Source organism: Danio rerio, chromosome 4, assembly GCF_052040795.2.
Source record: "Danio rerio strain M-AB ecotype USA chromosome 4, GRCz13ab, whole genome shotgun sequence".
Taxonomy (NCBI): domain Eukaryota; kingdom Metazoa; phylum Chordata; class Actinopteri; order Cypriniformes; family Danionidae; genus Danio; species Danio rerio.
Genome location: NC_141024.2, coordinates 35,340,415 through 35,365,188, shown reverse-complemented (window position 1 = coordinate 35,365,188; position 24,774 = coordinate 35,340,415). Strand labels below are relative to the sequence as shown.

Below are 24,774 nucleotides of genomic sequence, written 5' to 3'. Positions count from 1 at the left end.
TTCCTCTTTTTTCTGCTTTTAAATAGCTTATAAATGCATGCGTATAATACTTTCACTTTCAGTTAAGCGGGAATCACCAATTTGGCGTCAATTGTTTGAATGGCTTTTGAAATTGTTTGAAAAGGAAACTAAAAAACATTCATAACTATATGATCTTGCTTTTTGGTTATATTGATAAAAGCTTTGATGTCTCTTACAAGTGGCAGTTACAGGCGCTGCATAAGGGCGTCTTACACTGTCAGTGGCGGAATACACACAGCACCGGCAAGACGTTTTATTTTTAGTTTTATTTGTTGCAGATTTGCGTGTTGTTCCTTTTTAAAAATACTTTTTATTTTTAAACTCTCTCAAGTTAATGTTGTCTATCGAGTAACATAATCTCCCTCAGATGGAGTTCGGTGCGCAGTAAGACTATTGACCAACACCGCCCTGTAAGTTTACACACTGTAACTGTAGGTCCACAGTTCTGGTGTGGTATGAATTGCATGTTTTAAATGACAGCTAGACATACTGCGTTTAGTTTTTATTGTAAAATATACATTATAACCCAGTACACAGTGAAATAATGTTTTGAATGGCTTGTCTATTAGCGTCGTATATAACCATTAAATTTAAATAGGCTAAGCATATTATCATTAATATTAAAACACATTAATACAAACTAGCCACACTTTGATTTTTTATTTGTTTACATATATTTTTATCAAATGAAAAATGCAAAGAATTGTTTATTTTGGTTTTCATTTTATTAGAATTAATATAATTAATAGCCTACACAACTCCTCCATAACATTGGCTCCAATTGCATTTTTACAGATATCCTACAAATAGACTTTTTTTTTTGGCTCAAAGACATTTATGCCTGTTAATTTCAGTGCTGTATTTTGACATTTCGCAAAGGCTTCAGCTATTCTACCTGTCAGCTGCACCTGCCTAAGTTTTGCAACTTGACTTGTGTGGCGTCTCGATGTATGAGAGAGAGAGAGAGAAAGAGAGAGAGATAAGATCAGACCTCAGATTCGATGTGTGGCCGCACGTCTCAGTTACTTTATTGCAATGTTTAATATTGGCTCATCTAAATGAACTTTTCATTCAATTAAAAGCCGAAATATTGCCAGACAGACGAAGCAACTTTCGGTTTTTGAAGAGAGCGGCCTCAGTAATAAAAGATGCGCGCACACACAGGATGCACTCTTGTCGGCCTATTCACTATTGATTTGTTTAACATTAAATGCAAAATCAAGTGTAAAAAAGAAGAGCTGAACTTCGGAAAAAGTGCTCACTGCGGTTGTTGTTTCTCTGCAGTTGGCTTATTAATGGCGCGGCATTGCTAAATCACTCGTTTGAATAAAAAAATAAGATATTTATTATTAAACACTGTTAGATGATGGTCACGTGATTTTTAAAGTGAGAGTATACGTTGCGTATTTATGGCCATTGATCTATCCGCGATGACCCATAGTTAAACATAAATGTGCGTTGAAGGTGCGTAAATAAATTTGTTACTTTTCCTCTAGATGCTGCCACCTTTGTCAGGCAAAGTTTGCAGTTTGCCTCATTAACATCTTCAAGTTCTCTTTTTGCATTTGGTTTGAACCCAAAACATTGCCAAACAGGTGCTTTTGCATTGCGTTTTGACACAAAATCGTCCGCCATCCTCTTTCTGTGAATTCTACTCCTCTTTTCTCCTCACATGATAAATGAAATATGACGCATTGTAGCTATGTTCAGATTTTAAGATCTTAAGTCAATTAATCTTAATCTTAATCTTGATCTTAAGTCAATTAAGTCAATTAATTACTATTATATTTTTAATTTAATTTAAATAAATGTTTCATAAAAATAATTTAAAAAAAAAAACCGAATACTTAAAAAAAAAAACATGTGTGGACGGTGTCACGGTGAAAAAAATGATGTCACCGGTGTTGCGTCTTAAAACCGGTATCACCATCAACACCATCTATCGTGGCAAGCCAAACACACGCTCTTTACAACATTAATCTTAGCTCCAGCCCCTTTACAATACCTCTTTAAAACCCCCACTGCCTTTGTTACACTTTGGATGTCTTCAACCAACAAAGTTGTGTCATCTGCATACTGGTAAATTGGCTCAAGTTCGGTTCTTTCTTCTATTTGTATTCCTTTTATTCCATTGACTGCTTTTATTGCTAGTCCCAATGGTTCAGCTACTAATGTGTACAGTAGTGCAGATAGTGAACATCCTTGTCCTATAGACCTTGTTGGTTGAAAACATTCCAATAAAAAAACATTGCACTTAATACGTCAAAATATTATAATAAAAAATGTTGATCCATTTCCTAAAACTCTCCTCAAATCCAAAGTTTTTAATCACTTCAAACAAATAGTCATGTTCCACTCTATAAGCTTTCTCTAAATCCAAACTAATTAAATATCCATTCATATTTTTCTCCTTCATATGCAATATTGTATCTCTTATACTTTGAACTGTGTCTATTATGTCCCTCCCCTCTACTCCATATGCCTGTGTAGTGCTTATAATTTTTTGTAATATTTTCCTTAGTCTGTTTGCTAAAACTTTAAAATCTGTATTTAACATTGTTAAAGGCCTATAATTCTTCAGATCTAAATGACTTCCTCTTCTTTTGTATATAATTTCAATCATTCCTGTCTTCATTCTTTCACTTAATTCTTCTTTGTTAAAAACCTCATCATATACTTCTTTTAAAACAGGTACTATAATTTCTCTAAAACTCTTATAAAACTCATTGGTTAAACCATCTATGCCTGGACTCCTCTCTGTAGTTACAGTTTTTCTCATTTGCTAAGATACACTCAGTGAAACTGTGATTCACTTGATCTTCATCATCAAGTTCTTAGCACAGGAGAAGTCTTCTCTTTCAAATGCCTAAACACTTTTTCATTTGTTTCACACATTTTTCACACCCTTTGTCAAAACAGTAACCACAGATCTTATTGAAAGATCCCAAACTCCATTGGATTCACTGTGTTGAACAAACGGAAAACATCTATTAACAGCTGATAGAAAGTACTTGCATAATTATGAATTTCCAATGCACCTGTGTTAAACTTGTTTGCACAACTCTTCAATAAGCAATCAATCCTCATCCTTCAACAAAAGATGCCACCTCTGTATTGCTATTTGCAAGCATGGATCAAAGAGGCCACAGGCATGGAAGGAGAGTAAGAGGCCATGGCAGAGGGGCCTGAGGAAGAGGAGTTTGTATACATGGTGGAGGATCTGCAGCAGCAAGAGGACAAAATCGAGCTCAAGTTCCAAATTAAATTCGGGCAACAATTATTGACTGTGGCATCTATTGTCAGGCTTTTTAGGAATGAGAACAGGAAATTCACTGTGTTACTGTAATGTATAACACTGTTTTTTTTTTTCAGCTTTACTGCATTGTCCTGTTAGCAGAACAAACTGTCTACAGTAATGCAGATATTTTATCCATCCCATTTATGTGACTAATGCTTTTTGCTTTTACTTTATAGAATCCACACATTACCACACACTGGTGGCAGAGGAAAGATATTTAGTATTGAACAGGAGTCTGCCCTTGTAGATATGGTAGTGGCAAACAATACAATCAGACTGTGTGAAATCCAGGCAGCAGTACTTGCAGATCAGGAAGTATTTAGAAATATAAACAGTGTTAGTTTGGCAACTATAGAACGAGTCCTTAAACGGAACCAGGTGAGAATGAAGCAGCTGTACAGAGTTCCATTTCAAAGAAACTGACATTGTAAAGGAGGCACGATTCCAATATGTGCGGGTAAATTTTTTTTATTGTAATGCCGACTGGAATAATTTGCTTCATGAATTTTGCTCCTTCCTTTATGTATATATATATATATATATATATATATATATATATATATATATATATATATATATATATATATATATATATATATATAATTTTTTTTAAGTATCCATTTGAGTTTGTAAAGTAATATTGCATCCTGATTGCTGTATTTTGCCATCCATTGTGTAATGATTGATTGAAGAATAAATTAATTTGACCAAGTTGTGGTGTTTGATGGAAATATTTGCTTATGTAGCATGTTTTTAATGTTTTGTGAGTGTTAGAGCATTTTGCTAACAAAATTATTAATTTTGGCCATTGAGCTTCAGTTTTATCCTGTGTGTTAACTGTTTTGAAAATGTGATGTCAGAGTGGGCAAATGTGTTTAAACAATCGAGAAAAACTGTAATATGTATTTATATGTGTTTGTGTGTGCGTGTTCCCATGTATATTTATAACAACATCAGTATTACACAAATTTTACGAGGAGATAGTGAATTATGTGGACATTATGTAAAAATTCAATCGCACTAAATATGTTTGTTATTTTCAGAAAAGTAAAACTACACATAATTTCCTGCAAGGGTTGGGTTTAGAGTTTGGATTTGGGGTTAGAGCAATCGATAGTATAGAGTATAAAAACAATTGTAGCCTATGTAATGTCCCCACAATTCACAAAAATGTGTGTGTGTGTGAGAGAGAAAGATAGAGAGAACTGTGTGTGTGTGAGTGTATGAATCAAGTGTGCCGCAAGCCTGCGTTTGAGTGAAGGTCTCAGCCGTTAGATCGCCCCCTGGGGGCTGGCTGCAGTACAAGTCATAAAGCCCGCCTCCTCCGTGTTAATGAAGGAGACTTGAGCCTAATTAAAAAAATTAATTACACTTGCATTAAAATGTCCCGAAAGATGGTTCTGGTCGATTAAGGCACTGGTTATTGTGCTGAAATAGGTGCAGATCTTCATTTTTGTAAAAAGTTTGTTTTTAGCAGTAATTTAATGCTGGGCGTGTCATCTTGATTGACAGCTGTGATTGACAGTTTCTCAAAGCTTCGGCAGGAGACTGAAGTGTTATTATTCGATTTCTGTGTTATTTTACCATGACAAAATGAGTTCAGCAGTAAACTATAGTTTCTGACATACATGATCCTGGTGAAACACTGTTTATTCGCTAAGGTCAGGGCTTTTTTCGGGCTTTATTAGTTTGCCGATACACACCTAGCCACCCAGATAGCAAAATACACTCGGGCCAGTTCCGGCTAGATTCTCGCCTGCCGGAGACTTACCCCTCAGACTGACTACCTCTGCTGGACATACTCCGGATGCCTGGACTCACTGCCCGATTCCAGCCCGAGTCAATCGAACCAGATGCAGCGGCCGAGCGAGCTGGCGCTGCCGCATGCGAGCCGGAATCACCCCGCGACACCGCGAGTAGGTTATGCACTGCGGCCCGGAGCTGGCGCGATTGAATCTTCATTATATAAAACCCTCACATTTGTTAACGTTATTACATCCATTTGTGTTGATATGACAGCAAACGCAGGCTATATGTAAACGCAAAGTGTAGCACTGAGTTTAACCTTTGAATAAAAATGCAAACAGCATACATCGCAAGTATTCAAATAAAGGACAAAGTAAATAACAATAAACCTGAATTGATTGCACAAGTATTAAATAATAATAAAATTTAATACATTTTGTAGTGCACAAGAATTAAGAAATATAAAAATCACAATAAAACTGCACAATAAAATAAACTAATTTAAGTATGGGGAAAATACAGGTGATCGTTAGCATTAATTTTATGTGTCTAAAATAATAATCTCCACGTTGATCTCCTGTAAGGTTATTTGAACTTGCTTTGCAGGACGTCTCTGCATTTTAAGTTTCGGCATGTTATTAAGTAATCTACTGAATTTGCTGTTATAAAACATTATTGAAACCGAATCTTATATAACCTAATAGAGCTGTAAATGTTAGATATTATTTATTTACATCATTTACTGTTGGCGTTTTATTTGAAAACTCAAACTAAACATTAAAATGAAAGTAAATTTCTCGTTGCCAGATAAAATGAAGGCATCGAATAAACCAAATGAAAACGGAGACAAAAAAATTTAAATAAATAAACAATTCAAGCGAAAATCAATAAACAATATATTAGCGATGTTGCAGCAGATGGACATTGTATTAATACTGCACAGTTTTTTTTGCACAAATTGCAGGGTTGGAATGTGTTAATATCCTGTTGATATTTAGTAATCTTCTGTATTTATCTTCTAAACGCACGATTGTTCCCGCCTGGTAAATTGGTGTGTAGGCTATATTTTGGGTTGTTCATATTTTACAAGTGTTATTTCCACCCCTATGAAGATAACAAATACCAACAACCCTGTTATAAGAGAATATATTATTTGTGCTCATGTTCAAGCTAGTGTATAAAAGATCGTTTATTTCTGCAGTCCAGCATGTATTGCTTTTATTAAAGTTTAACAGCTTACATCACAGCGTTTTTAAACCGCATATTATTCTGTGTTTTTAAATGTAAGTGCTTCTATTTACATCAGCTAGCCTTTGTTATTGTGCAGTTACCGGCAGTCAAATGACTGTTATAGTGCAGTTACCGGCAGTCAAATGAGCAGTTCGGGGGGCGTGGTTGATTTTACATAAAGCGTTTGGTTGGAAGCTCGATTCCGCTCATTTTCGCGGCTCCTCCTCTGGCTCCATCATGCTGTGTTCACACCAGACAAGGAACGCGCGGATAAATCGCGCATAAATAGCCGCGTGAACATTTGAGGTTACTTGCTTCATTCGCGTGTCAAATTCACTTCAGAACAGACACAGATTCGTGTGAAGGGCAGGGCTTCTGTCTGCCCCGTGACTCTAGCTTCATATCTAAAGGGCTAACATGGATTTTATGAAGAAAATAACAGTGTTTATGTGCTTAATGAAGGATGATAAACAGCATCAATACGTTTAGTGCTGTGTCTGAGTCCACTACATCCTTTCAGAGGTGCATCTAGCTCTTTAAGCTCATAGACTCCTCCAGAAAATTAACCTGGCTGATGGAGGTTTTCAGCGGTGCTTCTGACTGAGCCCAGCCCAGTTTGATGAACTTCTTGTCGGTGTCTGCTGGGGGATTTCCCCTGGGACACCGACAACAGGTGATACGTTACAATCACGCCCCCACAAGAGCAAGCTCCTGATTGGTTAACGCGGCGCGAATGCCCGCTGAAGTTCAGATTTTCGAACTCGAGTGATTCACGTCAAACGCTCAAAACACTCAATTCGTGCCACGCCATTCGCGGCATGCAATTCTCATCATTCGCGCCGTGACATTCACGCGTATCGTGCCGCAGGATGTGTATTCGCGGGTATGCATTGACTTAACATGTAAATCACTCGCGTTTTACGCGTGTTCCGCGTCTGGTGTGAACGCAGCATCAGACAGTCCTTCTGTGCATGTCCACGCTCCTATTTCAGCAGTCTTTTGCGACAGTTTGTGCCCGTCAAACAGGCGTTTTGCCTTCAAGGCGTTCAATGGGAAAAGGGGCTGTCGCGTCGTCCATATTTTTTACAGTCATTGAATCATGGCCTCCCAATCATCCCCTTCCACCAAATTGGCTCTATCACTGTCTCTCCACTCCACCAATAGCTGGTGTGTGGTGAGCTCACTGGCGCCGTTGTCCTGTGGCTGCTGTCGCATCATCCAAGTGGATGCTGCACACTGGTGGTGGTGTGGAGAGACCCCCCCTCATGATTGTGAAGCGCTTTGGGTGTGTGGCCATACACAATAAATGCGCTATATAAATACACATTACATTACATTACATATTTAGTAACTAATTCTTTAAGTTGTATATTTAGATTATTCATGTAATTCAGTTTATTTTCCTTGATCCCCACATTATGTTTACCTCGCATAACAGCTTTAGCTGCGTCCTATAGGATACTAGGTGACCCCTCTCCATTATCATTGTTTTAAATATTCTAATAGCTCTTTTTTAACATATTCTACACATGTTAAATCATCCAAATGATAAGGGTTAAATCGCCAAAATGTCTTTTTGGCTTTATTGTCCAGGTACACTGTTAAATAAGCTCCTGCTTGGTCTGAGATGTCCTTTGTTCCTATTTTACAGTCTTTTATTTTATGTTGATCAGACCTAAAGTAAAAAGATAAATTCTAGAATGATACATGTGGGCGGTAGAAAAGAAAGTACATTATTTTTTAAGAGGGTAAATGTCTCTCCAAACATCTATTAAGCCTAATTCTTTCATCAGATATTTTATTTGTTTAGTTTTCTGACTAATTTGCTTATTAGAGGACGAGTCCAATTTAGGCTGAAGTTGTACATTCCAGTCTCCCCCACAGATCAACATACCTGACACCTCCTTAGCTATAATACTTTTTTTTTTCTTTTGAGAAATGCTTTGTCTTTTTCAGGAGGTCTAAATATATTAACTAACGCAACTTTTTGGTCGATAGTTCCTTCATCCTTTTTTATCAGTAATTTCAGAAATTAACTGAAATTAGATTTTATTTAAGATTAATGTCATTACTCCTTATTTACGACCATTATTATATGAGAAAGATAATAAAATAAAAAGAAAACCTTAAATCCCATTTTTTTCCAATTTCTTATGTTCTGTATCAGAAAGATGTTTCTCTTGCCAGAAGATTATCTGTTGCTTTTCTCTTTTTATTTTAGCCTTGAGTTTGCTTCTTTTAATCGGATTTACTAACCCATTAATATTGAAAGTAATTACTCTATATTTCTGTTTTTGCATATACTATAATCAGATGTTATTGCGAAGATCACTGTGACCGGAACATGAAAAACACAAACAAGAAAATCTTTAACACATACAAAAAATAACGAAAACGGTCTTCAACCCTTAAAGTCTTAAATAACTTCTTAACGTGAGGGGAAAGTCTTCCTTCTCTAAAGGGCCTCTCCTTGCTGTGCCTATTGCACAAAAAATGTTAACGAATATATTCAGCTCCCATGTCTGGGAATATTCTTGTATTTCTGGCTAGGTTTTCAAATTTAATATTTATACTAATTATAGCAAGGGATTTTAAGTGTATAAATTTGAATCCTTTTATGTCTTCCTACCAGTATGTTACTCAATGGCTTGAGTCTTGGTGTGCTTTAATTGTTCATCTTGTGTCGTTGGTCAGTCTGTTTAAATACCATTCTTCCTTTAAACTATTTAAATGTCCATTACAAGGTTATTATAGTTAACGAAAACGAAAAATTAAAACTAAAATGTAAAATAATTGTCGTTAACTGTAATAAAATTAAAAACTAGTTCTTTTAAAAACTAGAACTAACTGAAACTGTGTTGTGTAGATACAAAACTAACTGAAACAAACTAAAATGATAGCAAAAACCTCGTTTTCGTGTTTGTAAATGTATTTAATACATAATCTTACTGTAAGCCTTTTAGAAGTAAATATATTCCGCGCTGCAGGTGTTTGTGTTTGATCCTTCCGCACCTCAGTGTCTCCTGCTGCCATTGGCCGGATCGAGCCGGCTCTCCTCCAGTCATCCTCGCTGTTGCTCCCGCGACAAAAGCAATGAGTGGACATGACAGCATCACGGCGACAGCATTAAATAAAGATACTTAAAAGTATTACTTTAACACGTTTATGCCCAATAATGGGTTTTATTTCTGTATCGCGATCGCGAACAAATCTTTTTAACCGGATCTTCTAACTGAACCAGTTGAACTAGTTCACTAAATCGAACTAAATCATTTGAAACGATTCGCGTCTCCAGTAAGAACTTATCCACCAACTACTTACTTTATAACAAGTCTACTACCCCTCTGACTCTAAATAAGCCAATATATACTCTCATTCAGTTATTAGAACAGCAACTTTACATTGAGAAGCGGTGAACCGTTAATACTGCGCATGCGTGATTCAGTGAACCAAACAAAAACAGTACAGCCCTCAGCCTGCTGTGTGACTGATCTGAACCACTGAACTGAACTGGAAGAACTGAAGCACGGGTAAACTAAGGCTTAAATGAGAGGATCTGGTGAAAAAACGCAAGTTTATTTCATAGCAGACAATCATAATGGAATTTAAATGAGTGAATCATGATTCAGTTGGGTTGCAAAACTTTACTGAAAGACTTTTCTGATCATTTTAATTGACTTAAATTACTATTGCTGACTACATAATGTTGAGTCCTAACATCCACGTTAAAAATCTGAATTACCCATCAGCAGGCCCGGATTAATAATTCAGAGCCCATTGGGCACAATGTCTTGAAGGCTCACTATAGCCGCACCCTATAGTTGAATTAAAAAATAAGATTAATATAATATTTGATAAAAAAATTATCTATAATGTATTGCCCACATTTTTTAAATAATTGATATACAGTACATATATTTCTATTCTACAAAGATTTAACCTATTTTTAAAGCATTTAATTTGAAAGAAAAAAATACTAATACAACTAGGGGAAATTAATGGATTTTAATGTACTTGTTCAAGTTCACTGAAGCAGTATTAAAATGTATATTTAGGGTATTTTAATGTATAACTTCTACAAACTTATACTGCACATGATTTGGATAACACCTCTCCAATCCAGTTCTAGGAGTCGGAGTCCTCCATAATACACACACTTATCAATAATTCCCACTTGTCTTTCTGGTGATGAAAAGTAGGCAAAATCTAAGTGCGGACGGGCCCCTGGGCCTGTGCCCATAATGCCTATAGTTTTATCCGGCCCTGTCCATCACTACTGGGTGTCTAACTTGAGGATGGGTAGATGGTTGTGGTGGATGATAGTGTTCATATTCTTTGAATACATGTTTCAAAAAATGTGTGGTTGAGTTTTTATTATACAATATTTATATTGTTGATTTAGAATTTTGCATCTAACAAATATCCACATTTAAAAAAACTGAAACTAATACTGAAACTAATAAAAAGACATTTTTAAAATATAGAAACTAATAAAAACTAAGAAATCTGCCTCTAAAACTAATTAAAACTAACTGAATTTGAAAATAAAAAGTCAAAACGAAATAGAAACTAAAACTAATGAAAAATCCAAAACTATTATAACCTTGGTCCATTATCGGTGAATCAAGTCAAGAAGTTTTACCAGTCTCTCAGAGTTCTTTGTTAGGATCTGTCAGGTTTTACCCTTCTTCCAAACAAAGCTAGTGTTGTCCCTTTGAAATTCACATAGTTTTTCCCGGATCTTCGTTTGATGTTTTTCCTTACTTTTCTTCCATGTCACTCCAACCTTTTGCCAAGGTCTTTGTTTCTCTTTCCCAGGGATTCCTATAATAGTTTCTTCTTCGCTGTTTATCAGTCCTTTTTCTTTCAGACTTTCTCTTGATGCCTCCGTCATCAAATTGTACATGACTGCCCTGTTTTCCAGAAAGATTCGGTGTTTGGAACTTAATCCCCTTTTCATTCAGAATTTTTCTTATCGGAGCAAAAGCCCGTCTTTTCTGTTGGATCTCAGGTGGGTAGTCTTGGTCAAAGAAAATTCTTTTTTTATTTCAGTGTATTACTTTTTTTCTCCATGCAAAGCGGAGGACCAGGTCCTTTGTTTTCCAAAAAGATTTTAAGTCTTGCCGGCGGTGGTGTTTAGAACTTAATTCCCTTTTCATTCAGAATGCTTTCTTCCGGGATTCCAAAAATCTGATTATTATTTCTACGGGAGCGTTTTTCTATATCTCACAGTTTCTCTTTTAAATTTTCTTGTACTTGAATGGATTGATTGAGCATTTCTTTCATCTCTGCAATGTTCTCCTCCAAAATTCTCCAACTCGCTGCTCCACTTCGTTGACCTTTTCTGTCGTTGCATTTAGGTCCGTGATAAGGTCATCCAGTTGTTGATTGACTTCTTGTTTACAGTTACTTAATTCCATTTTCACATCTTTTGCGAGAGAATCTTGGAAGGCGGTTAAATCAGATTTAATATTCTTCTGGAAAGCTTTGATGTCTGTAAATATTGCTGAAATGATAGGTGACAGGCTATCAGCTATTCCGTCTGTCTTGGATTTTTCATCTGTTGATTTCTCATTTTTTTCAGGATTAACTGGTTGTTTTGTCCTAGCCTTTTTGTTTTTGTCCCTCCTCCATGTCATTTAAATATGGTTTAGGTTATTATATATGATGTAAAAAGGAGGATTAATACCAGTGTGTATGGAAGCGCTCTTTCTATGCTGCTACATGTGTCGGCGCCTTACCAGAAACCATCCCATGTGTTTCTTAAGCTGCCCTGATTAAGTGAAACTTTGTACACACTGATCACGTCTACAGTTTCTCTCCAGTGTGAATTCTCTCATGTGTTTTCAGGGTTCCTGAGCGAGCAAACCTCTTACTGCACTGTGAACACTTGTACGTTTTTTCTCCAGTGTGAACCCTCTGGTGGCGTTTCAATTCTGCAGCTGTAATAAAAGTCTTCTCACACTTCAAGCACATAAACTCTTTCTCTCCAGTGTGGATCATCATGTGTCGATTAAGGGATGTTGATTGGCTAAAACTCTTCTCACACTGAGTGCATGTGAATGGTTTCTCTCCACTGTGATTCCTCATGTGTATATTAAGGTTTGATGATTGGCTGAAACTCTTCCCACATTGAGTACATGTGAATGGTTTCTCTCCAGTGTGGATCCTCATGTGATGATTAAGGTATGGTGATTGGCTGAAACTCTTCCCACACTGAGGGCATGTGAATGGTTTCTCTCCAGTGTGGATCCTCATGTGTATATTAAGGTATGATGATTGGCTGAAACTCTTCCCACACTGACTGCATGTGAATGGTTTCTCTCCAGTGTGAATCCTCATGTGTTGATTAAGGTTTGCTGAGTTGCTGAAACTCTTCCCACACTGGGTGCATGTGAATAGTTTCTCCCCAGTGTGGATCCTCATGTGTTGATTAAGGGATGTTGATTGGCTAAAACTCTTCCCACACTGAAGGCATGTGAATGGTTTCTCTCCAGTGTGGTTCCTCATGTGTATATTAAGGATTGATGATTTGTTGAAACTCTTACCACACTGAGTACATGTGAATGGTTTCTCTCCAGTGTGTATCCTTATGTGTAGATTAAGGGATGATGATTGGCTGAAACTCTTCCCACACTGACTGCATGTGAATGGTTTCTCTCCAGTGTGGATCCTCATGTGCTGATTAAGGTATTGTGATTGGCTGAAACTCTTCCCACACTGAGGGCATGTGAATGGTTTCTCTCCAGTGTGGATCCTCATGTGTATATTAAGGTATGATGATTGGCTGAAACTCTTCCCACACTGAGTGCATGTGAATGGTTTCTCTCCAGTGTGAATCCTCATGTGTTGATTAAGGTTTGCTGAGTTGCTGAAACTCTTCCCACACTGGGTGCATGTGAATGGTTTCTCTCCAGTGTGAATCCTCATGTGTTGATTAAGGTGTGATGATTGGTTGAAATTCTTCCCACACTGAGTGCATGTGAATAGTTTCTCTCTATTGTGGATCCTCATGTGGATCTTTAGTTTGCTTTTGTTTGCCAAACTCTTCCCACACTGATTGCAGGTAAAACAACGCTTGTCTCTCATTTTTAAAATATCATCAGTCTCTAAATGAGTTTTGTCTTCAATTTTGACATGATGTTCCTCCTCTTTACTCCTCTCATACTCTTTAACTAGGTCTGAAATAATAAAAAAAAGTTCAGCTTTTAGTAAATCATTAAAACTCTCAGTGAAAAGGAAGTAAAAACTTTAATTTTGATGCACATTAAATGTAAAAACAGCAGATCATATTTAGATTGATCTTGTCATATTAACCTCCTAGTGTCCATTACACACAAACACATTTAAGCGAATACTTATATGATTAATCCCAGAGCATTTTGGTCATATTGATGAGACATAAATTTGAAAACTGTAAATGGCCAGTTTCTATTTGTATATATTCGTAATCACACAAAACAACATGTTTTTGAAAAACTTGTAAAGCAGATAGGGAATGCTTTTTCATTCTGTGCCTGACTGGTAAACCTGTCAGAAAAAAAAAGCAGCTGAATCTCTGAGAATATTTGCCCCACAGACATGAGACATATCTGCATAACATCTGCATAAAGCCTTAAACCTGCACCTTTAGATGACAAATGTTCTCTGGTTTAGTAATCTGCATGTAACGAATGCAATGCAGAATACTAACACTTAACGGTTTCAGATCATCAAACAAATGTAAATATTAGACAAAGATAACATAACTAAATGCATTGTGCAGTTTTTAAATGAAGAATTTTATTCTTAAAAGGAAGACAAAACACTGAACTACACAGACTTGTGTGAAAATGTTTTTCCCCATTAAACATAACTTTATTTATCACACCGGGTTCAAGTTCTCTAGCCACACCCAGACCTGATAACTACCACACGTTCTCAATCAAGAAATTACCTAAATAGGACCTGTCTGAAGTAGACCAAAAGAGCCTCAAAAGCTAGACATCATGCCAAAATCTAAAGACATGTAAACACAAATGAAAAAGAAAATTCTTGTGTCATAAGTAAAAAAAAAACAAAAAACAAAAAAAACTGAATCAAATGCAGAAAAACAACAAGGGTTTATTAAGGAGTGAGAACCGGAAAAAGCAAAAATCAAAGTAAACACCCAGTCGGGTGAGCGCTGATAAAGTTTCATGGGAAAAAACAACCAGACACTCACTCACTAGCGGTCCTGGACACAAATACAGGGTGAGTAACAAAATAATATGCACACAAATGATCGATAACATACTGACAAACATGAAGGGAATGATGTGGTATAAACAGGAAAAAAGGGAAACGAGAGCTTCTGTGACTGCAAATAAAAGCAGATGACATGAGATAATCTGTAACCCAGAACAGGAGAAGAGAGCAAAAGCGTGAGGTACGGTGACAGTACCCCCTCTCTCAAGAACGGCCCCTGGCATTCCCTTAAGACTCACTATGGAACTAATGAAACTGATCAATGAGAGAGCGGTCCAGAATATCCAGAGCAGGAATCCAACATCTTTCCTGTGGACCATAACCTTTCCAGTCTACCCGATACTGATAACCTCTCTACCTCTTCTCCTCACATGCAGGGGCCAGTGCACCGTGTATGTGAGTGCACCCTCAACCAGTCTGGGAGGCAGAGGAGCAGAGGTTATGGGGTGCAGTGGGGAGAAAAGCATGGGTTTGATCTTAGACACCTTAAAAAAAAGACTGGATGAATGTTTTTAAACTTAGACTTAATTTGAGTTGAACCAACACTAGACTGAGCACCTTGATAATGGGAAATGGTCCAATGAAGTTGGGTCCCAATTTATGTGAGGGAAGTCTGAGAGGAATGTCTTTAGAAGACATGGCTAAAGCCATAAAGAATCAGATTCCATGGACCGAAGAATTTGAGAAGGCTTTCATAGATACAGTACATGTCCCTGTCGAAGGTCTGTAATGTTAAGCTAATTATTCATTAAAGGCCAAGCCATTCGCATACGTGACGTACTGTTCTTTGTGAGACTGAAATGTTGGTAATAGCTGTGTTTCCATCCAAAAATGAGAACTTAATTTATTTGCAAAACTGGAATATTGTATGAAAAATACACAAATAAATCAGCGTTTCCATTCAATGAATCAAAAAGAACAAAATCGACACTTCCTGATTAACTGGTTCCAGGTATCAACAGTAAAAACAGAATTTATTACGGTAGAAATAGTTAAAAATCTTTTGCTTATTTAATAAATGACTTTCCCCTCAGAGGACAATGAACATGTGGTGGCGTTTGAAGCCATGAGATGCAGAGAACAGACACTCTTGACACACTCCAGACGCTCTGGAGATCATTAATAATATAATAACATGAATACTGAAATGGTTCAGGTGTTTTAGAATGACCAAAACAACATTTTAGACGTTCTGCAGTGTGCTCAGCCTGCTGGTTTGTGCATTCACACACATTTTCATCATCATAGAATCTCTTATAGCCAACCTTTTTTAATGCACAAACTGGAATTTGTTCAGTAAAGGTGCTGGCGTACTTTACGTAAGTTTATCTTTTAGTTCCTGCCTGACTGCTTGAGTCCATAAAGTGATTGTTTTCAATTTACACACCGGTTTCTCTTTTCTTTCAGATTTTACCTCATAACTAGGGCCAAACAGAATCTTGACCTTTTTTGCTATTTCTTCTGAGAATTTAGTATAAAAAATAAATAAATAAATAAAAACTGCGGATTTATGTGGTTTTATTTTGGGAGTATCTTAATTAAAAGCTTTTTACAAAGCAAATCTATCTAGATCCACTTGTTTGGTAAACAAAGCAAATCTCTTCTATAATATCTCTACTAAAAGACAGAAAATATTACTTTACACACTGTATTGTAGATAAATTAAATAAACATTTTCATATTAGTTAATAATATTACTGAAATTAATTAAAAAAACTGAAAAAATAAATAAATGTACACACATTTATACAAGTAAATAAATAGACTCAATGATGGGCTAAAATTCTGCGGATTTCTGTGCACACAGATTTTATGTGGGCTTACTCATAACCTTCTGGCGTTTTTAAAACAAAAATGAAAAAACGGCTCATTTTTCTTTTTCGTGGTGAAAAACGAAAAACCAAAATTCAAAAATGATTAGATTTTTTATTTTGAATAGCAAAAAATAAAATCACCAGAAAACAAAAACGGTCAGTGTATGGTCCTCGTACGTTTTGTTCATTTGTTTTCCATTTTCAAACGGAATAAAGGAAATGGAGAAAACGGCCGTTTTCCCATTTTCTTTTGCTCACGAGAAAACGAAATTATGGCTGGATTTTCGTTTTTTTGGTTTAGGGTAGGAAAACGGATAAACGACTTTAAAATTCATTTTACACATGTAGACGGTGCTGAAACGCCCATTTTCACGTTCGCCCTCAAAATAAAAGCCTTACACGCAGGCTTTTATTTATTATTAATTAGCCTATATATAAACTAAGTTTACATATTCTATCATTTGAACCACACACAGTTGGCAGGCTTACATTCATTGCGTATGTATAAACTAAATAAAAACATAAATTAGCAGTATTCTTAGACGTTTGTCATTAAAATAAGGTCATAGTTCACTGCCAAGCTTCTTGCTGCTGTGGACCTGTTGCTGAGCAAAGATAGCCATTTCCGAGCAGCAACTGGTTTACATGATTGTTTCAGGGCTTTTGTAGGCCTAAATAATACTCTGTATAAAATAATAGTTTATTATTATTATTTTTATTATTATTATAATATTATCATTATTAATATTTTTATTTACTTAGTTATTTACTTAAATGATTTAACTTAAACTTTAAACTTCAAATTTACAGAATATGGCAAATTAGTATTTATTAAATGGAGGTCAGGTGTTTATCTTAAATATAATTACTAAATTATTAAATATTATGACATTATAATTCAGTGGTGTATTGAAGAGTATGCAGGCAACCCGTGAAAACGCTCTTTAAGATTTTAATGCAACACCAAAGTAGGTCTGTCTTATTTTTTTGGTATTTGTTGCTGTTATTATAGTGGCATTATTTATATATATATATATATATATATATATATATATATATATATATATATATACACACACACAAACACACACACACATACACACACATATACATATATATACAGGCTGCGGAATATTTTAAATAAGTGGTTTATCTTAAATAAAATACAATAGGATCGGTGGATGTGCAATGAATAGTTTGAAAAGCCCTGGTTCAGACTAACAGACGAGCTAGCTGTCTGTGTGCTGCGCTAATAACTTGACATTTGTTCTTTTCGGTGCTGCCAGATGCATTTACTGCATAAAATAATAAAAAAGGTAATTCGGTAAAGCGCGCAGAAATAAGCACACTATATGCCTATGCCGAATTAAGTTCTCTTTATTTCTTTCATCAAGACTTTTCCATGCGAGGAATTACAGTTATTAATAGCCTAGTCCTTATAAACGATCAGTTTATAAAATACACAATTTACGGATCAAGCCTAATGAAGAATAAGAAGAATATGCAACGCATTATGATCCTTGAATGATCAAAGCGCATTTATATAAACTATATATTTTATATAATCCATAAATATTAAAAACATTATACATTTAAACTAATGGAACATTATATGTTATAAAATCTAAACTATTATTTAGGCTACAAGCTAAATAGAAGCGCCTTTTCGGAGCTGTTCATATTAATATTTTATTAAACTAAAAAACAGTTTGTGTTTTGGCGCTGCATGCAGCGTATTGTGAATATTATTTTGAAGCACTTCAAATGTTATTCTTCCATTTTATTTTTATTGTATTTTTAATATTTTTAATTATACCAAACAAAATTGTTTCTAAACAGATACATTTTCCTATAGGCTACGATGAAGTGTATATTTTTGTTCACACTGGTCCTATACAAAACTGTGTGTATGGATGATTTGTTTCTCCGTGAAAATCACTCATTTAATAAGCAAAACAGGCCAAAATGTTGTTTAGCTTGCGTCAAACTGGATGGACAATTTACAAATATTAAATACAAAGGCTGATTATTTTATGCAATGAGGGACAATAGGCCTATTACAAATTAAAGAAAATTATTTGCATATTAAAACGAAAATATATAAGCTTTACAACCTGTGAGAAATGACTTTAGATAATGTAAACAAGCATCAAGTTTTGTTTGAGATTGTGTCCTCTAATTCATTAGTGTAGCCATAAAAGAGACTGTGCATCAGAAATACTGGGTGCCTTATTTATTGTCAAAATAATGTGCAAAAAAATAAATAAAAAAAATTACTTATCACCAACCTTATATGTGAAATAAGCAGGGCCCGCTGTAGCACTTTCTCAAGAAGAGCAATGTCAAATTATTAGCGCAACGCACATGCAGCGAGCTCATCTGTTTATCGGAATTACTAGGCACTATTTTTTATCAACTACAATGTGTTTAATTAGTTAATTTGAAATTTATTTCATTATTTCAGCAATAATTGTTGAGTGAAAGAATGTGCTAGAAATATGCATTGTGGCTCACTTTATTGTACAGGCTTTTTGCACTTAAACTTTTTTAGGTTCGGCTCTCGAATAAGTAAGGTTACAAGTAAATGTTATTTAAAATATTTCGCATAGCCTGCCATGTAGCCTACAATAACAATTACAGCAAATTACAAAAAATAATAAGACAAGCCTACTTTGGCTTTGCAATAAAATAGTATTAATTATCAAGTAAATAATTTCAATATATAATTAAAATATTAAGAGATAAAATAAAAACAAATGGTACCCTTTGTTTTTATAGCAGGGCCCAATGTGTTCTTATTCTGGTTCTGCTAACAACTATTAAAAAGAAAAACTAAACAATAAAAACACTAGTAAGTGATAATAATAATAATAATCATTATTATTATTATTGTTATTATTATTATTATTATTATAAAGTCCTTGCTCTGAAACAATCATACAAACCAGTTGCTGCTTGGAAATGGCTATCTTTGCTTAGCATCAGGTGCACAGCAGCAAGAAGCTTGGCAGTAAACTATGACCTTATTTTAATGACAAATGTCTAAGAATACTGCTAATTTACGTTTTTATTTAATTTATACATACGCAATGAATGTAAGCCTGCTAACTGTGTGTGGTTCAAATAATAGAATATGTAAACTTAGTTTATATATAATTAAATAATAATAAATAAAAGCCTGCGTGTAAGGCTTTTATTTTGATGGGGCGACGTCACAAGCTCAGATTTGGGTGACCAATTAGAGGAAAGTGGGCGTTTCAGCACCGCCTACATGTGTAAAAGGAATTTTAAAGTCGTTTATCCGTTTTCCTACCTTAAACCAAAAAACGAAAATCCAGCCAAAATCTCGTTTTTTCGTTTTCTCGTAAGCAAAAGAAAAACGGCCATTTTTTTCCTTTCCTTTATTCCGTTTAAAAATGGAAAACAAATGAACAAAACGTACACAGTCCATACCGCTGTGACGACCCCCAATTAATAAAGGGACTAAGCCAAAAAGAAAATGAATGAATGAATCAGCGTTTCCATTTAATGAATCAAAAAGAACAAAATTGTCACTTCTTGATTAACTGGCACCAAATCTCAACAGTAAAAACAGAATTTACTGCGGTAAGAAAAACTACATAAATCTTTTCTGTGTTTAATAAATGACTTTCACCTCAGAGGACAATGTCAGCACACAATGAACATGTGGTGAAGATTTAGCGCATGTTTTTTCATGCCTATATTTCAAAAGTTATGTGCATCATGATGTTTCCATCAACTGTTTTTTTTTTTACGCTCATAGCCTATCCAATATGCACATAAAAATAGGTGGCTGAATATGTAAGGCTAAGTGAGAAATACTGCTTCATTTTTTAAAAAAAGAAAAGGAGACCGACAGAAACTCAAAACAGAGTTAAGAGAATAAAACCTGCTGACCAGGTTAGGTTCACAGAGTATGTTACCAAGTTACCTCTCTTTCAGAAACAGGCTTGACTTACCCTGCTTTCTCGAATTTCACAAACTTGCCATTTTGATACGCAAATACCAGAGTTTCTCTCATTTCAGGGTTAAAATGCTCTGAGTTTTCACTCAACCTCCTTTCTGAAATGGGGCCCTGATCTCATATGCTATTGTTTTAAAGCTTCAGTTGCCTATTGGAGAAATGACTAGTGACTATTTGACTAATGACTAATAAACGGCTACTTTCTCCACAAACAAATGTGTTCATGTCTATACATACAAAGAAAAATAATTAAATTAGAAAATATGACTTTGCAACAGGGGCGAAGCAGAGGCACAGTAGATAGTGCTGTAGCCTCACCACAAGAAGGTCGCTGGTTTGAGCCTCGGCTCAGTTAGCGTTTCTGTGTGGAGTTTGCATGTTCTCCCTGCCTTCCCATGGGTTTCCTTCGGGTGCTCCGGTTTCCCCCACAGTCCAAAAACATGCGGTACAGGTGAATTGGGTAGGCTAAATTGTCCGTAGTATATGAGTGTGTGTATGATTGAGTGTGTGGATGTTTCCCAGGGATGGGTTGTGGCTGGAAGGGCATCCGCTGCATAAAAACTTGCTGGATAAGTTGGCAGTTCATTTCGCTGTGGCGACCCCCGATTAATAAAGGGACTAAGCTGACAAGAAAATGAATGAATGATTGACTTTGCAACATCAAGCAGCATTAAGCATGGACCATGTGATGGCCAGTGTGGTGTATGTTTTGTTAATTTAGTTTTGTTTTGAGTTTAAGGTACCGTGCTACAGTGTCGACGAGGAACGGAGTTTCTGGATGTAGTCCAACAAACTAAAGGGCAGACGTGCCGCCAAGTGGCATCTATTGGTTCCGCCAGCCGATACCATTGGCTTAATGGCTTGGAGGGAGAGCTGATCTTTAGTTTAATTTCATTAATGATTTGCAGTGTTTGTTCAGATTTATTTTTAGTTTTGCGTCATTTAGAATTTATTTAACTAATATTTAGATTTGTATTTAGATATTTGACTTTGTTTATTGTTGTTGTCTGTTTTTGTCTCCCCCTTCTTGTTTACTGTGGACTAGTCCCTCTGGTATAATTGTGGTCAGTCTTGTGATTTCAAGGAGTTCTGTTTTTGTTTTATTCATGATTAGTTTGGTTTGAACTCAGTTTTGTTTTCTTTGTTTAGTTTATTGATTTTTCAATTGATTTAATTGTTTCATTTATTTTTTTTTTGAGTTTTTGAGAAATTTTTTTACTTTATTAAAATATATATTTTTTTAAAAATCTACTTTTTGTATGCCCCTTACTATATGTGCTGGCTCAGTCCGTCACAGACCAGTATAAGATTCTGACGATGTGATAAACTTGACTAAAAATATCATGATTTCTCAGTACTGTGATTACCATTTATAAATATATTCTTTTTAAATGTCTGGTTAAAAAACCTAAACTTTTTTTTCCCCTTTGAACACAACATATTTTCACTTGAGAAACTTTGAAAGTATTTTGGAGCAGTAAACATGTCAGGCTAAATAATTCAAATTAATTTTTTTTACTATTTAAAACAGCATCTTTGGATATATTTTCTGCTGGAGACACTGTTGTCCTGAAAATCTTCAAACAAAATGTAAAAAAAAACGTATGGATGGTACAGCAGAAATAATGGTTTTAAAACTTTTTTTAAACCGCGGTATACCTTGAAAACTGTCATTGTCCCATGCCTAATACCGTCCTATGGCGGCGCCTGCTGGTACGTGAAGAATTTGGTCAATACTGACAAACTTTACACTAAAATGTTTGCATATCATCAGCATGCTGTAATCCATTTTCTTAAACAGCAAAAGTCATTTTAGACTAGTTTGTTGGCCAGTTGTAGTCAGTGCAATGCTAAATGTTATTGTTCCACTATAAATTGTTAGCTTTGCTTCATGTCGTCCCTCAACAACATCATATAGTTTAGAATACTGTACAATGTTTTATAACAGTTAATTATTTTAGTGTCCATTTCATTCAGCATATTTAATATTGGGCGCATCCAAGCTTTCTGACATAAAGAAATTTTTCAAATGGCCCAAATGGAAAAGATTTTAATTTGCCCTTTTAAAATATATATATTTTTATTTAATAATACAATAATAAATGAATAATGAAAAAAAACAATATTTTCGATATTTCTTAACAAAAGCTCTAGTTGTATTGTTTTGTAATTGTTTTTCAAAATAACCTTTAAAAAATTATTTAAAAAAAATTTACAAATATTTTGAAAAGTTTTAAAAACTATAATAAAATAAATCTATGCAAGTCGATATCCTCAGCAGGAAATACATGGAGCTTATTTAAACAAAAGTTATTGTGAGAAAAAATAATTAAACTATTATGATAAATAGAGTTTAAACTTTTTATTTAAAAAGGTAATTTTAAGTTTTATTGAGATGGATTGTTGGTGATTTTGGACAGGCTGAGTAGCAAAACATGAATAGAGGAAAATGTAGACTTGTTAAAAAAATTAAGACCCACAACACAATACTTTAGTAAATGTAAGACTTTTTAAGGCCTAAAATTTTTATTAGCCCTGGTAATTAGGTATTATAATAATGATGTAATTCTAACAGTTTAACCGCATAAAGAAGTTGATGAAAAAAGGGAATTGTGATCAACGTGACATATACCAATGGAAAGTACTATACCAACACTATCACTGTAATAGCAGATATCTTCTATGATATACTACTATACTGTAGGTCAAATATCGACAGCTCAGTTATAGTCATTCATTTTCTTGTCAGCTTAGTCCCTTTAATATTCCGGATGCCCTTCCAGCCGCAACCTATCTCTGGGAAACATCCACACACACATTCACACACACACACACTACGGACAATTTAGCCTACCCAGTTCACCTGTACCACATGTCTTTGGACTGTGGGGGAAAACGGAGCACCCGGAGGAAACCCGCGCGAAGGCAGGGAGAACATGCAAACTCCACACAGAAACGCCAGCTGAGCTGAGGTTCGAAACAGCGACCTTCTTGCTGTGAGGCGACAGCACTATCTACTGCGCCACTGCCTCGCCCTCATCTCAGTTAAACTTTTTAAATTTATTGTTTTTATTTATTTATTTTATATATTGCCAGTGCTCAAGGACGCTTTACTAACAGTAGAAGAACAAGGAAAGCAATAACCTTAAGAAGGTAGAGAAAATGGGAGACTAATAATACATAAAATAATGACAAAAAACATGAGAACAAGTAATGAATGAAACTCATTCCTGTTTATCAATGAGTGCTTATGTGCATTTAGGAGAACTAGGCAGCACACTCAGGGCTGCAAGATGGATTTAATTATAGAGGTAAAGTTGGCTTTATATTCGCACATTCAGACTTTCCCATTAATAATATAATTTCATAAAATAATTTTTGCAAACTCTAAATAGTGAAATCAAATTAGCAGTCAATGGCTATCAAAGTACAACATTGTTCACAGTCAAATGCTGTGATTTCAAGTTATACTTTCATGCTATAAACAATATAGAGACTCCTAAATGAACGAATGTGTAAAACCAACTTTACCTCTATATGACTGAGTTGGTCTTTGAGAATGAAAACTAACCTGTTTGTTCCTGCAGATCTTCCTGTTTGACTGAGAATGTCTCTTCGATCTTCACATCTTCACTCTCCTCTTTAATAAACGCCATCTTTATAACAGTGTGGAGATCAGTCGCTTCAGCAGGAGTTTTTCTCTGTTTGGACACTTTATCCTGTTTAAAACGAATAAAACAATAAAAAATGCCCTGTTTAAAAATAGAGGTAAAGTTGGTTTTATATTTACACATTCAGACTTCCCCCTTAATAATATAATTTCAGAAAAGTATTATTTGCAAAATCTAAATAGTGAAATAATATAAGCAGCCAATGACTATCAAAGTACAGCATTGTTCACAGTCAAATAAACAGTGTTAATGTTGTTTTCAAGTCATACTGGCATGCTAATTCCACTCGAATATTCAAAGTAACATGGTAAACAATATAGAGACTTCTAAATGAACGAATGTGTGAATATAAAACCAACTTTACCTCTATTGTTTAAAATAGATAAAACAATGAACAGAAACAAAATAACTTCTCTTCAACACTTGCTTCAACGGTTTCTTTATATGAGAGTTATAAACAAAACGTTTCTTTAGAACACTTATTACACACTTTTCTGTTACTTTATTCAAACAATAGCCCTCGGTTACTGAGAATAAAATAATACTACGTTGAATAAAGGATTAAAATATTTCCAACAGCAGGAACATAATTTAGCATCGTATAACAAACTAAAACCTTCGAACTTTAACTTTAAATCTATTTATATATGTGTAAACATTTTAAAACAAACCTTTCTCCAGTTGAATCACAGCGCTGAAGCGGCGCCGCCTGATGACGTCACACGCCAAAATAAAAGTCTTTTCTTGTTTAGCTTTCTTGCCACTTACTTTTGCAGTCATGAC

At 35.1% G+C, this 24,774-nt stretch overlaps 1 protein-coding gene across 1 annotated transcript; it reads right to left on the bottom strand.

The window, feature by feature from the left end:
- Positions 1–6,253: 6,253 nt before the first annotated feature.
- LOC137491196 (uncharacterized) lies at positions 6,254–24,715 on the bottom strand. Its single transcript, XM_087248712.2, has 3 exons — positions 24,663–24,715; positions 23,892–24,039; positions 6,254–13,476 (listed from the first exon to the last, which is right to left on the bottom strand). The coding sequence occupies exons 2-3, from the start codon at positions 23,974–23,976 to the stop codon at positions 12,104–12,106; spliced, it is 1,458 nt and encodes a 485-aa protein (XP_087104838.1). The 5' UTR covers positions 23,977–24,039; positions 24,663–24,715; the 3' UTR covers positions 6,254–12,103.
- Between the last annotated feature and the right edge of the window lie 59 nt (positions 24,716–24,774).

Coding starts and splice junctions, on each gene's coding strand:
- LOC137491196 (XM_087248712.2), bottom strand. CDS start 23,976: ATGGCGTTTATTAAAGAGGAGAGTGAAGATGTGAAGATCGAAGAGACA. Junction 13,477..23,891: donor AGATCTGCAGGAACAAACAG/GTTAGTTTTCAT, acceptor TTATTATTTCAG/ACCTAGTTAAAGAGTATGAG.